Here is a 14,608-nt window from a genome sequence, read left to right as displayed (position 1 = left end):
GGCACGGAAATCTTTTCTGCTTAATTTCTCCTGTTTGGGTACGCGAGTAAAAACAGGAACACACTGGAGAGATGCTTTACTGTAGAAATGATGTTGTACCTCTGATAATACGAGACACAGACACTCTTTTTCATGTTTAATACCGCAAAGTTGCTTGATTTTAAGCAATCTATTGTATAAAGAGCTATATAAATATACGTGACATGATGTTACTAGAGTGCCGGATTGCAGAGCTCATGCAAACATAACCACGTTGCTATGATCCACTGCTTTTTTTTTTGCTTTACTGAAAAATGCTTGCTGTTTTGTTGTGTGTTTATTTTGTTATTGCAGCGTGCAGAGAAAAAGCGTGCAGCACATATTAACATATTCATCTAAACATAGCTCTCAGTAGTGTGGGAGATGTCGGCTGTTTGATAACCGTATCGCTGCTCACATATTTCGAACTTTTAACTTTACAGCTAACAAAAAAACAACAACTTTGCTGTGTGTAAATCTGGGCCTTAAGAGTGCAAGTAGTGTGCTATTGAGTTTATTCTGCCCTGTTTATACCTGGTATTAAAAAAAATAAGTGTTTTGGTTGATGGGATCACAAGGGGACGACACTAAATACAGGTGTAAACAGGGTCTAAAACGGTTTGAGCTTTTCCACTTTCAACCACTCCCAGAGGTTGTCGAAAACGCATCAGACCGGATTGCTTTCGTAGTGTAAACGCTCAAGTGATTGAATGTGTTTGAACAGCCAACAAAGACCGTTAGTGGGAATGGGAAAATGGGAAGTACGGGAATTAAACTTTGTCGGCTGAAGACCCAAGTTTGGTTTGAAGACGAAAACATACCAAGCACAATGTTCTTTCACCATTGCTGATTTGTATCACACACACACACACAGTGTTTAGCGTCGTCTTATCACTGTCAGAGCAGAAACGAAAGCAGCTGCTGTGTGTTTTTCAGTTGTCTATGGTCGTGTTCATATCTAAATTGCATGAGCTTATTTCGTCTATTAGATTGAAAGATCTGAAAAAGTCCATACATTTACCCTCCCCTCGAAGAAATAGAAAGAAAAAGTTGGACAAAAGAGACAGATTAAAACACCAGATGTAAACAGAATATGTCTGTCTACTTGTGATCCGGTCGACCAAAACGCATGTTAATACAGATGTAAACAGGGCCTTACAGGACAGCTGAGCATTCATCTGATCTGTTGACAATAGCGCCATCAGATGTTTGAAGAGCTGCATTCATCCGCTCTCTCTTTCTTCGGGCCACCCTGCGGGCAGCAGCGGTCCCGCCGTCCACAGCTTTATCTGAAGAGGTTTTCGGTGTAGTAATGGAGGCGGCCGTCTGTTCTGTGTCTTTGGACGTCTCATTGGGGTCTGTCGGATGGTCTGGAGGCATGGAGTCGTCACACTGTTTTGCTGAAGACGAGTCGCTTTTAACTGAGCTTCTCTTAGCCTGTAAACGAGGGAGATACAATTTATTTTTAAATTCCCCTATTTATAGGAGATATATATATATTATTTCTATAGGAAACTAAGATAATTTTAATACACAGGATGACAGTAGCACAGGTTCGAGGACTTACGGTTGCGACCCACTTTCCCCCGAGGTGTTGGCCACAGTCAGGGCACTTGGGCGGTTTGTGACGGGTGACGTATGAAAACACACACCCGGGTGTGGTGCAGTTGCCCCGTCCTCTCCGTGTATATTTGATGGGCTGAAAGCATGTGAGAGTTCCCTCATATTACTTCTCAGATCTTAAAACATGGATGTCTGTATGGATACAGAAACATCACATCTCTGCCGATGATTTACTGACCAGTTTAAAGCAGGGTTTGGGTTCTGGTTTCACAGTGCTCATTAATGGAAACATCATTATTTGGCTGGCCGTATTGATCACTTTATTCTCGAGGCCCTGAAAAGCACACAAAACTGAATAAATATTAATCCTTTCAAAAAAAAATAAGTAAATAAGAGAAACTAAAGATGTACATTTATTAATTTAATCAATCAACCCTCATTCATGTGCGTCAAGTTTTAAAGGAACACTGCCGTTTTAAGAAATAGGCCATTTTTAACTTCTTTCCTCCTACATTTAGATATGTGGGCAAATGCATTTTTGTCTCAGTGCATGCATTGTTTTAGTTTGGCAGGGTCGCCGCTAGCTTAGCTTAGCATAATGAATGGAATCCTATGTTGCCAACTAGCATGTCACGAGTAAAAGTGATCCAAAACAAAAAGACACCTATTTACTTCTTGTGGCCTGCGTATTCACAACGAGTACAAATAGCGATGCAGATTAAGACTAGCCGATTTCCTACGCAGATATTGGTTTGGGACTATATTATGGGGAAGCACATGCTTTTTGGGCGCAGAGATATCTGTCAATACCCAAGTCAGTATCTGCCTAGGAAATCGCCTAGTCTTAATCCGCAACGCTATTTGTACTTGATGTGAATACGCAGGCCACAAGAAGTAATTAGGTGGGGGGGGGGGGGGGGGGTTGGATTACTTTTACTCGGGTCATGCTCGCTGGCAACATAGGATTGCATTCATTATGCTAAGCCAAGCTAGCGTCGACCCTGCCAAACTAAAACAATGGATGCACTGCGACAAAAATGCATTTGCCCACATATCTCAGTTTAGGAGAGTTGAATAGGTTGAATAAGCCCTATTTCTAAAAACGCTGGAGTGTTCCTTTAATGTGAATTTTGCAGTAATGACTGACAGCCCACCTGATTGGGTATTATGGCAACTAGATGAGTGGCATCTGCTTTAATCTGAGGCATCAAAGCCCCGGCCTCCATTCCATTCTCTATCGCTATGCCAACGTCACCATAAGACACTCGAGACTCCTCCCTCTTTATAAGCAGAGTAGCAGTTTTGTGAACGTCCTGCCCAAGACTCGTCAGTCTGTCGCTGGCACTGGAATTCTGGGAAGTGGCTACGTCCTCACTAAGCGCCTCGATGGCAATGCAATGCTCGGACAGCTCCACCTCACTGCCCAGAGTCATGGGCGACACCAGAGGCTCCTGAGTGTGGGCCCGTGGGACTCCGTTCACGACCCCGTCTGCGATAGGATCCGTCTCGCTTTCGCCCTCGACCCGCTCCCCTCCCGCAGAAGTCTTGGGCAGGAGCACGTAATTCGCCCTCGGGAGGATCTTGCGGAAACCTGGGACATCCTGAGAGGATGCAGCTGCTGATTGGCTGCTCTGTGAAAAGAGACGTATAATTTAAGATCATCATTCTGTATTAAAACATTTATTTATATATATATATATATTATATATCCCAATCAGGCATAACAATGACAGGTAATGTGAATAACATTCAATATCTCTTCATCACAGCACCTGTTATTGGGTGGGATATTTTAGGCAACAAGTGAACATTTTGTTCTCTAAGTTAGAGGAAGGAAAAATAGGCAAGCATAAGGATTTGAGCGAGTTTGACAACGGCCAAATTGTGATGGCTAGACGACTGGGTCAGAGCATCTCCAAAACTGCAGCTCTTATGGGCTGTTCCCGGTCCGCAGTGGTCAGTGTCTATCAAAAGTGCTCCAAGGAAGGAACATTGGTGAACCGGTGACAGGGTCATGGGCGGCCAAGGCTCATTGATGCACGTGAGGAGGGAAGGCTGGCCCAAGTGGTCTGATCAAAAAGATGAGCTACTGTAGCTCAAATTGCTCAAGAAGTTAATGCTGGTTCTGATAGAAAGGTGTCAGAATACACAGTGCATCTCAGTTTATTGCGTATAGGGCAGAATAGCAGTTAGGCTGTCCATGCTGACCTCTGTCCACCGCCGAAAGCACCAACAGTGCATCAGAACTGCATTAAGGAGCAATGGAAGATTTATTTTTTAATTAATGTGCTTTGGAATTTTTTTTTTTTTTTTTAAATAACCCCCTTTTCAGACAACATCTCTTCTCTGATGACGAGGGCGGGGCAACCTGTCACTCACAGATGATCCACCAATAGCAGACCATTGCACATCAATAGCACAGAATCAAGTCCCCAACATTTATTCTTGACCCGAGAAGCCGTTTTCATACATCATAATAGGGAAGAAAAGACTATCCTAACTTCCATTTCATTCTGATTTAAATGTCAGATTAGGAAAAACTGTATATATAAATGTCATGGAATGAACCATATTTAGTTATTTGGTTAACTCCCAGCTCCCAACACCCTAACTGATATTCATTTACATTATCTCTTTAAAGTAACAGACTCACAGGGTCGACGCCGTCTTTCTCCATGCGTGCTCTCTCCAGGTAATAACCTCGATCCGCCACGTTCAGCCTCTTCCAGCTGTCGCTGATGCACTTGTTGATCTCAGACTGGGGCAGATCCGGATGCTCCTGCTGAACGCTCTGATGCACATCAAAGTAGTACAGCAGGTAGGCTGACCTGTGACAGCAGACAGGCCGTTAATGCAGCTCAAACAACTACAGATTTACAGCGGAGGCCTTACAGTTCGGCGGGACCCTGCTTGTACATTCAGGTTTCTCGATGAGGAGGATCTACCTGGGCTTCTTGGGTTTGTCTGAGGTCTCCATGCTGCCTTTGCTTTTGCGTTTCTTCTTGGGCGAAGGAAGCTCCAGAAGCGTGTAGCAGCTCTCCACCTCCATTTCTCCATAAATGGCCTCCATCTCTAATGAAAGAAAGATGTCAACTGGGAAAATACCTTCACATTCAAACCTTTAACAGTATTTTTTTTGTGTAAACAATAAAAGTAGAGATGCTGTTCACCAGATGTATCCTGTAAAACTGGTTATTGTAAGATTTTTGACTTGAATTTGTTTTTTGGTTAAAAAGAATATAAATATGAAAAAATGAAATTATTGTTCTATAATAGTGATATTGAATTTTTCAATGTGGAGTATTATATATGTATATATATGGAAAATTCTTTATTTGCAAATGGGCGTCACAAAAAAATATTCCACTCATTTTAAAATAAAAATAGGTCACTGCCTTCATATTTTAACAGCAACAGGAAGTAAAAAGACTTACTATATATTGTACTATATTGTATTGTTCTGCAAAGCTTTAAATCTGTACTCTGATTGATTAACAGCATGTATTTTATTTTATCTGCTTTGATTAATATTCTTATGTTTACCCATATTTGATGTATGGTTTTCATGGTTGTTTTAATTGTTTAAAAAAATATATAATAAAAGAGAATGAAAGATAAATGTGTTTTAGACACTATTTGGATTTGGATTTAATGCATGCACATATTTAAACATCATGAAACATGCAATTTAAAAAATATATATTAACATGAATTATGCAATTGAACGTGTGTGTGATGAACTTTAATAATCAGTGTGAAACAACCATGGGAATAAAAAAGAAGCAGAACTCAGCACAGCAGTGAGGATTTTTTTTCCCCCTTCTCATTATTAGCCTTCAGAAATCAATATTTTATTGTCAAACATACAATAGAGAAGTTTAGTTTACATGCAACCATGCCTGGGGCCTGTACCATGAAGCTGGTTTAGCTGGCTAGCCAGATTTGTTTAAGCTTAGTTTGTGCCAATCCTGGGTTTTAGGTACCATTAAAGTGGTTTGGCTTTTAGCTGTGTTCATCACCATAGTAACTTACGCTCCACAGCTAACCTGCTCTGGGGCAGGTTATGTTCTGGGTAAGAGATCTCTATCTGAAATTGAACCAATCAACTGTGAGTTAAGTGACACACCTCTAATGCAATAAAGTCACTCCCCCTGTTTCTACTCCAAATTAAAGGTCACTGCATTGTAAAGGGTTTTTAAAGACTAAAGCGTCTGGTTTTTAACAATGCTTATTTATAGAAAATAATAATTTTGAAGGATTTAGATATAATTTATGTAATTATTATACCTTTAATCAATTACACATTTATCATTTTAGTTAATCAATCATTAATAGGCACTTTGTTAAAATTAATACATAAGTCATATAAATTACATCCACTGCATAAAGTCATATGGATAAGCTTTAAAATCAATAAATAAAACTAGCCTATTAAAAAAAAGAAGCTTACTGAGCTTAAATGTTCAATTTTCTCTATATCAACTAAACTAACTTCATAACTTTTACTTGCATTGCCGTATACTATTTTTTCTTAAAGTTGTCCTTTTTCATAGACAGCTTTTCTTCTTGCTGTGTATTTTTTAAAATTTTAATTCTCAATATTTTTCAATCATGCAACATTCTGCAGAAGAGAGAAATTAATCTCACTGATTGTCTCGCGAGAAGTTCATCTCAGTTCCACAGCGTGTGATTGGCTGTTCACTACTGATGTCACAGCTAAACTCCTGAAATCAGGATCAAAGCCTGAGTTGACAAAGAAAGCTGATGATCAGCATCATGGGACCAACAAAGCCTTAATACTATGGTTTGGTTTTGTCAACTCAAAACTAATCCTTTAACCCTGAGTTTGTTAAACTACCATCATGGTACAGGCCCCTGAAGTTGTATATACATAAAGCTAAAGTAATGTCTATTACACCCTCCTTTAGGTTTTTCTGTAAATATCTTAATATATTTTATGACTAATTAAATTACTACAAATAATATCTGTATAAAAACATCTCTCATGCTGAAAAAAATATGATTTGTTGAATTTAATGTTTTATCTTAAACAATGTAAGATCTGTTGTTTGTACCACCCACATTCTGTTTAATATTAAATGTCATTGTATTTTTTCTAATAATAATTTTAAAAAGTCGCCATGCCTATAAATAAACAGACCGAATCTAAATAAATAAACAAATATTTAATTAAAATATATATATATTAATATAAAATATATAAAACAATATAAAATCTTTTGTTTTTAATTTTTATTTAGGGGTGAATTATCTACATGAAATTCGCTTTAATTACTTACATGATACTAACGTATTTCGCAGAATACTACAGTATTACTATGGTAAAACATGGTGCGACCACTGTAACGTTATTTGTTGTCAGTTACACAGCTGAACAGACGCAGGTAAACAACACATCATGTGACACTCATCAACCGCTTCATACAAATATATACACATATATGATTTTATCTGCAGATTATTTACATAGAGCCACGGCTAAAGTGCTTAAAGAGTGCATGCCGACATGTCAGAGTGTGTTTTAATCCCCCCCGTGTGTGTGTGTGATGTCGGTTGTTGTTGAGTGCTGATACTGACTGACTGCGGCCAATGAGCGAGTGCCTTATTGAAGCCTTACCTGAATGAGCGCAGGATCGATCCAAATCCAGCCGAATCTCTCAGCTCCCCAGCGGTAAAGCCGCGGGACCGGGGATCTGGATCATGTGTGTGTGTGGTGTGAGAGCTCAGAGTTGAGCCGGTGTTTTAGCGTATGTTTCCTGCTGTATAGTAGTGCAGTAAAAATGGCGGAGGAGAGATCAGATGAACAAGTGGAGGCCCAATGAGAGTTTGATCTACAGCGCTTTCCCAACCTGAATAGAGTACGAGTTTTATTTTGCCTTTGTGTTTACGCAATATTTTTTACTCCTATCAGTTCTGGTATATGTATGTAAAGACGCAAATAGAAACCAGACCCTTCAATATCTATAGAATTATAAAACAAATCTACTTTATGTCATAGCAAGAACTACAGTGATTGGTCATTTATAAACAGCGATGAGAAAAGTAGCAGTCTGCGCGTGGCATCAGTCTGTTTTTAATTCATTTTAATTTAACGTGACAGCAGTCTATCACAGCGTCGGTCTCAATAATGACTCGAGAAACTTTATTTGGCATTACTTTCTATTTTTAATTACTTTCTACTGTTCTGTTGCTGATGTTTGTAAAAAACAAAACAAAAACATATCTATGGTTAATGTCTGACAAAGTTTTTTCACAGTTTATATACACTTTAATTAAACCGATTGCAATCGAAATACGACATTTATTCGTTCTTTCAGCCTTTTTTATTAATGCAAAAATACAAACATGTTTATACTACACAAGTTTGAGTATAAAACACGAAATTGAACAGTACACCTATTGTTAACACAATACAGAGGGGGAAACAATTTGTTAACGAGAGAAAAATAAATAGACATAAAGTAGATATACATAAGAGACATAAAGTAGTTGTCTCGCTCGGTGGCGTTGAGTAGTATTCATATTTCAGAAGTTTTTGTCATAAAAACAAATACCAGTCTCTTCATTACAGATTTTTTTTTTTCAAAGTAGCCGTTATTATTACAGAGTTTTTTTACAGGCTCCTTAAAATTGATAACGCAAAACTGTCATAATGAAGAACGTCTGTGATTGGTCAATCATGACTAGTGATGAGAAAAGGAACGGGTTGCACGTGACAGTGCAGTCAGCTCAGTCTGGATAATTATTTACACCTGAATAATGAAACTAAGAAACTTAAATAGACATTTAAAAGCATTTAATATATGATATTTATTATCTATATTTATTATATAATATTGAGGCTTGAAGGTGAGAAGTTGTGTTCGAGCGAGTCGTCATTCATTCAGGGCGGATGAGTCGAGCGCACATCGAGTCGTTTGTCATTTCTGCAGTATGGCGGAAGACAAGGTGAGAGACCACAGCCTAGTGTCGGTCTGTAAATTAAGCCTTTTTATAATGAATTAATGCACGGATTGGAACAAATCGGGTATGTCGTGTATATTTAAGTATTGTGCTATCAGTGCAACCTGCTGTATTTATTAGAGCTGTCGTGTCGCTTTATTTTGAGTAATGTAAAGTCACCGCTGCGTTTCTGAACTCTTGGCATTTGCAGAGCATAAGATCTGATAAACTGCGATTACTAGAAAAAAATGCTGTTTTATTGTATGGTGGAAGAAAATAAATTGATCAAGATAAAATTATGTGTGTACTTTAAGTGATTTACAATATCTCTATAATAAAGTCTATACTGTCTGTTTATTGCTGTTCTTAAACAGAAAATACTTCCACTAATTAAATTGCATTCATGTAACATTATTAAAGTCAATGATTTATTAGCATTAACTTTTATATAAGTAAATAAAACAATTACATTTTGAGACCTCCCACAGAAGAAGAGTATGTGTTTGAATTGGAAATATGTAATTATTTTCATTTGAAATAAATGTAATAAATTAATTATGGCCGAGAATAAAAATGTTGATACTATTAATATGAACTGGTTTGCACGTCTGTAAATGGACAATACTAAACTAAATTCATTTAACAATATTCAAGTCTGATGATTTATTAAAACATAAAGTAGTAAAGGTTTGAAACATGCCTTAGAAGAAGAGTGTGTTTGAGTTATATATATATATATTAGGGGTGTAACGATACGCGTATTCGTATTGAACCGTTCGGTACGAGGCTTTCGGTTCGGTACGCGGTACGCATTATGTACCGAACGGTTCTTGGACTAATTAATTAGATTTGGAAAATAAAAAAAGTGTGTGAAATATAATAATATGCGTTCAACAAGGTAGCCCAATAACCAAAACGACATAACAGCCAATGCCCCTGACACCGCCGAAGTGAAAGAGAAAGAAAAAACACCAAATATGTTTTAGGCTGCTCAGTCAGGTGCTCGCTTACTCAGTAGGCTACGCGCTGAATGCTCGTGGCAAAATGGCTATTGCGTTTAACAAACCAGAAATAGAAGATCCTCCAATAACCAACAGGTCTGGTGTTTGGGTGAACTTTGGATTCTTTGTAAGCTATGATGGTGTTGGCAAGAGTGATGGATTAAAAAACAAGGGTATGTCGCATTTGCTGATGGTACAGCAGCGGGAATAATTTATGTCATGTCAATCAACTCATTTACGCCGACACCAAGACGATAAAAAGGAGAAACAGCCACAAACTATCCCACAAACTATCCCCGCAGCATTTAGACAGACATTTCCAACTTATTCAAATGGCAAAAGACATCACCGCGGCGAGTGGTCATTTATAGCCGCGGATATGAGACCTTACGCCCGTTTCACACATACTCCGTGTGCAGTGCGTATTTTTTTCAGTACCCATGTTAACGGATGACAGCTACACTGCACGCGGATGCTGTCCGTGTCCGTTCCAGGAGCGTTGCGTCTGCAGCAGTGCACGGATCGTTTTCGTACCGAGTCTATTTTTTGCTGCACTGCTGCATTAAAGTGATAGAACACTGTTCGCATTAAAATAAACATGTACTGACGCGAAAATCTAGTAATTTCATCACAGATGCATATCATTTAAAATATACTCTTGTTTCAAAGTCAACACATGGCTTTTTTTTCTCAAGTAAAGCAACAAAACGACACCTTACCTGGCATTTAGGTTAAAAAAAAAGTGCCATAATGGATAGCACTCGTAGTAATTTCTTGGAGGTGAAAAGCAAAGTTCTTTTTGACCTGCAGGATTTCTTTTAAAAGGGTGTAAAAACGAAAGAAAAACGAGAGTCTTTTTGAATAGACTATTGTAAGTTTCTAATTTAAAATGTTTGTGATTTAAGGCTATAAACTATGTTTAAATGTTTTGCCACTTGTGTGAGCTAAATCTAAAGTATATAAATATGAATAAATGAATTTAATAAAATGTTTTTTAAATGTAGTAGGCTACGTAACCTGACTTCTATTAAAGAGTAAACAAAGAGAATTGGAATTCTGACGAGGCATGTTCAGTACAAACTTTTGGATTTTAAATAAAAAATAATGAATCAATGCTGTGTTTGTGGTGTGCAACAGCGGATCAGTTGCGGACTGCAAACGCAGCATATGTGGAAGCACTACAGGGTGTGGGGCTCCTGCAACGCACACGCAACGCAACACGCACCGCACACGCTAATGTAAAGAGCTAATGTCTTATTCCTGTAACTACATAGAAGATGGGTAAAGTATAGCTCCATCATTGTTCAATGTAAAAAAAAGAAATCATACTTTGTTAGTTTTAATAAAAAAATAATAAAAAAGGTAATTTATCTGCCAATTTTTTCTTTTTGCTGTATCTAAAACATACCGAACCGTACCGAACCGAACCGTGACACCAGTGTATCGTATCGAACCGAACCGTGAATTTTGCAAACCGTTACACCCCTAATATATATATATATATATATATATATATATATATATATATATATATATATATATATATATATATATATATATATATATATATATATATATATAAATTATGGCTGATACAATACATATTCCATCCCTATAACTCAATAAGCTTATAATGCCTACAATAATAGATGATCTGTATGTATCCTCCACTTCATTAAGTGTCTTTGCATGTTTTTTGCATGAGTTTATTAAAACAGAGATCTCATTGACCAGATTGAAAGTTAGCAAAACCGTTCAGTGTCTAAATGTAATTATAACATTTATAGTTTCGGTCCTTAATTCTGATTGGTTGAGCTTCCTACAAGCCATTGTTAATTACTACAAGCATACACTTGTGATCGCATTACTGTGTGTTTCTTTGCAAATATTCTCCTTCTGAAGTACTACATTGTTTGGTGGAAGAATTATATATTTTTATCAATAGCATTGCATTTTTGTGTCTGTGTTTGTTTATTTTAAGAAACTTTGCAGGTATGAGGAGTAACTTTTCTAAAAGCAATACGCCACGTGAATAAGTTAGTTTTATTCACTGTAAATCACAGCAAGGCTTCTTGGGGCATGTTGTTTTAGTGCATTGAGGATGTGTCAGTGGTCTCATGTGATCTGGTGTGTGTCGGTTCTGTTTTAGGATCCGGTGACCCGACTGAAGGATCTGGCAACGCTCAAAGATCAACTGGAGGAGATCCAGAAGAAGGTGGAGAATGAGGTTCAAGCTGGAATCCCTCAGGTACCACAGAACCAGAACCACGACTGATCCGGTCCAGTCCCGACTATTACTGTATATTTTTATACAGTAAAATATATATATTTAAGAAAAATACATTGTACTTGCCTTCTTTAAAATACTACAAGTTGAAAATGTGTGTATTGTATATAAAGTTCAACCAGCTAAAGTGTCCAGTAGGAGTGACTGCGTTACACACCACTGCTGAAATCCACCCGCATTTGACGGCAGATGTTAAAGTTAAAGCCCTGAAAACTTCATTAATATCTTTTAGTGAATAATAATAAAAACTCTCCACCCGGTCCTAGTGATTAAAAGTGAGCTGTAATCAAAAGGTTGCATGTTATTTAGATGTTGCACTTTATATAGTCTACGGTACGACTGAGAGCTCAATGGGTCTGTCCTGTCTGTGTTTCTTAGGGTGGGTCATTATTAGCGTCTCCTTTCCTGAAAGGATTCCTGGCTGGGTATGTGGTTTCCAAACTGCGTTCGTCTGCCATCTTAGGAGTGGCTTTGGGAACGCTGACGGGAATCTGCGCTGTTCAGAACTATCAGGTGCCCAACATTGAGGCGACCCTACGAGACTTCCTGAACTCTCTGAAGAAAGGACCCAGTGATTAGAAGTGAACAGAATTCAGACTGAAGAGGAGAACATGCTCCATTGCTGCTTGTGTTTGTGTCATTTAACGTCACATCAGGGCTCCTTCCCTCATGAACAAAACTGTTGATTTAGACAAAACTGTCTGTATGTGAGTGTGGATTTGGACTTGATAATGAAGACTGTTCTGATGAAAAATAGGCATCGTGTAGGGCTGCACGATATGGATTATAGTGTGATTATCAAATCGCAAAGTCTGTGATTTGATTAAATAAATATGCTCTGCGTATGGTGAATCAGTGTTAATTTGCACGCGCCAGTGTTTGCGGCACCTCAGGGCGGCTCGATTCATTGTGCAAAAGAGAAGCTTTATGGTTGATTTTTCGTCAAAATACAAGTTTGATGGAAAACGAAGAAATTTAAATATTAGTATTGTAATTTTACAGTTGTACTTCTTATAGTTGTAGTGTAAAATTATATTTTGTTATCCTCAATGTTTTACAGTAAAATATTACAATAGTAATCGTTTTGTTTAATATTTGTATTAAATAATAAATATTATCATAAAATATTAGTATTGTAATTTTACAGTTGTACTATTTTTGCAATTGTACTGTAAGATTATATATATTTTTCTTAAATACTCTTTGTTTTAATTCTTCAATCAAATATTTCAATAGACCTACTAATTTTTCGTTTCATCTTTGTTTATTTGGGAATCGTTATTATTATTTTATAAAATGTATTGATATCTAAATACAAAATCTTTGGCCAAATTGTGCAGCCCTGAAAATAAGCAAACCTTAACAGCTTTTTTAATCACATTTTAAATTGCAGTTCTAATTTTTAGCAGAAAAATCGTGCATCAAATCTTTTTCCCAGATGGCGCAGCCCTAACATCATGTCCATTTAGTTTTTTACTGCGCTGTCCAAGAATGAAGCTCGTCCTAGTGCATTTTTTTTTTTTTTTTTAGGGTTTGCGAAGTTTTTACTTTCAAAACCAGATGTTGCTGACAGATCGGGAGCATGATTGCAGTAGATAATGTTGGTTCTTCTGAAGCAGAAGCTCCTCGCAGAAGACGATGGGTCCTTCTCCTGCTTCTCCTGGTTCTTATTTACGGTTCCCACGCGCCCCTCATCTCGCTCACCAAAGTCGATGGTCACGTTCCCTTCAGCCCTTCGTCATGCGTGGTTCTGATCGAGTTCGCCAAGCTTCTGGTCTCATTCGCCTCCCTTTTGGCATCTGGGAATCTTTCCACCCTCAAAGGATCGGTGTCCGTCATGACGGTGGCGCCATACGCTGTTCCTGCCGTGCTCTACGCTTTCAACAACAACCTGGTGGTGTTCATGCAAGCCTACATGGATCCGAGCTCCTTCCAAGTGCTCAGTAACCTGAAAATCGTGTCCACCGCGCTCCTCTACACGTCCTGCCTGGGGAAGCGTCTGCGGCGCGGGCAGTGGATCGCTCTCGGGCTGCTCGTGGCCGCCGGCGTTTGTCACAGCTACTCCGGTTTGGATTGGGAGCCTTCAGAGGAGGACGAATCCAGGCTTCACATCACATCCTGGGGTTTGCTGTTGGTGCTTGTGTATTGTTTCATCTCAGGATTGGCTGCCGTCTACACCGAGCGGGTGCTGAAAACCCAACGTCTGCCTTTGAGTCTCCAGAATTTGTTTATGTACATCTTCGGCGTGGCGATCAACCTGGCGTCGCATCTCTCCAGTGGCGGCGGCGAGCGGCAGGGCTTTTTGGAGGGTTTCTCAGCGCTCGTTTGGCTCATTATTGCGGGACAGGCCGCTAACGGGCTCCTCATGTCCGTCATCATGAAACATGGAACGGGAATCACGCGGCTCTTTGTTATATCTTCTGCTATGCTGGTAAATGGTGTGTTGTCTTGGGGGCTGCTGGGAATACAGCTCACACCTTACTTCCTGTTTCCTGTTGTGCTGATTGGATGGGCTGTGTACCTGTATTACAGGTAGAGCGGACTCCGCCAGCAACTACAATAAATAATTGGCGTTTGTCATTATACTAGAATAAATTGTTGAAATATGTTTTGGAAAATGTAATTTTAATAAGTTGACAACATATCTGAGATTAATACTCAAAAAAAATTTTTTTTGATATATTTAGACAGAAAAAAATAAAAATATATAAAATGATTGTAATTAGTGCCATCATTTTGACCAGTCGATAAAAGGCTAAATTAAATATTCAATTGA

At 38.4% G+C, this 14,608-nt stretch overlaps 3 protein-coding genes across 6 annotated transcripts in view; 2 read left to right on the top strand and 1 right to left on the bottom strand.

Moving 5' to 3' along the window:
- hmgxb3 (HMG box domain containing 3) overlaps positions 1-7,359 on the bottom strand; it is a 21,544-nt gene extending 14,185 nt beyond the window's left edge. For 3 of the 4 annotated variants that reach the window (XM_067456964.1, XM_067456966.1, XM_067456967.1), the window contains exons 1-7: positions 7,220-7,359; positions 4,527-4,653; positions 4,235-4,409; positions 2,736-3,212; positions 1,820-1,915; positions 1,586-1,717; positions 1,178-1,455 (exon numbers count right to left, since the gene is read on the bottom strand). In XM_067456964.1, the coding sequence (XP_067313065.1) occupies positions 1,178-1,455; positions 1,586-1,717; positions 1,820-1,915; positions 2,736-3,212; positions 4,235-4,409; positions 4,527-4,651 (1,283 nt within the window). In that variant the 5' untranslated portion in view covers positions 4,652-4,653; positions 7,220-7,359. Of the gene's footprint in view, positions 1-1,177; positions 1,456-1,585; positions 1,718-1,819; positions 1,916-2,735; positions 3,213-4,234; positions 4,410-4,526; positions 4,654-6,881; positions 6,935-7,219 lie in introns of those variants that run through there. The other variant, XM_067456965.1, reaches the window with a different exon arrangement.
- Positions 7,325-13,418, top strand: LOC137092631 (SLC35A4 upstream open reading frame protein-like). Its single transcript, XM_067456969.1, has 4 exons — positions 7,325-7,460; positions 8,444-8,550; positions 11,695-11,793; positions 12,211-13,418. Exons 2-4 carry the CDS (start codon positions 8,536-8,538, stop codon positions 12,409-12,411), a joined length of 315 nt encoding a protein of 104 aa, XP_067313070.1. The 5' UTR covers positions 7,325-7,460; positions 8,444-8,535; the 3' UTR covers positions 12,412-13,418.
- slc35a4 (solute carrier family 35 member A4) lies at positions 12,406-14,608 on the top strand. The gene is made up of 2 exons (XM_067456968.1): positions 12,406-12,539; positions 13,363-14,608. Exon 2 carries the CDS (start codon positions 13,415-13,417, stop codon positions 14,366-14,368), a length of 954 nt encoding a protein of 317 aa, XP_067313069.1. The 5' UTR covers positions 12,406-12,539; positions 13,363-13,414; the 3' UTR covers positions 14,369-14,608.

Source organism: Pseudorasbora parva, chromosome 11 (genome assembly GCF_024679245.1).
Source record: "Pseudorasbora parva isolate DD20220531a chromosome 11, ASM2467924v1, whole genome shotgun sequence".
Lineage (NCBI taxonomy): Eukaryota > Metazoa > Chordata > Actinopteri > Cypriniformes > Gobionidae > Pseudorasbora > Pseudorasbora parva.
The sequence above is the reverse complement of the archived record's forward strand: the minus strand, read 5'-3'. Positions and strand labels throughout refer to the sequence as shown.

Coding starts and splice junctions, on each gene's coding strand:
- LOC137092631 (XM_067456969.1), top strand. Junction 11,794..12,210: donor TTCAAGCTGGAATCCCTCAG/GTACCACAGAAC, acceptor TGTGTTTCTTAG/GGTGGGTCATTATTAGCGTC.
- slc35a4 (XM_067456968.1), top strand. CDS start 13,415: ATGATTGCAGTAGATAATGTTGGTTCTTCTGAAGCAGAAGCTCCTCGC.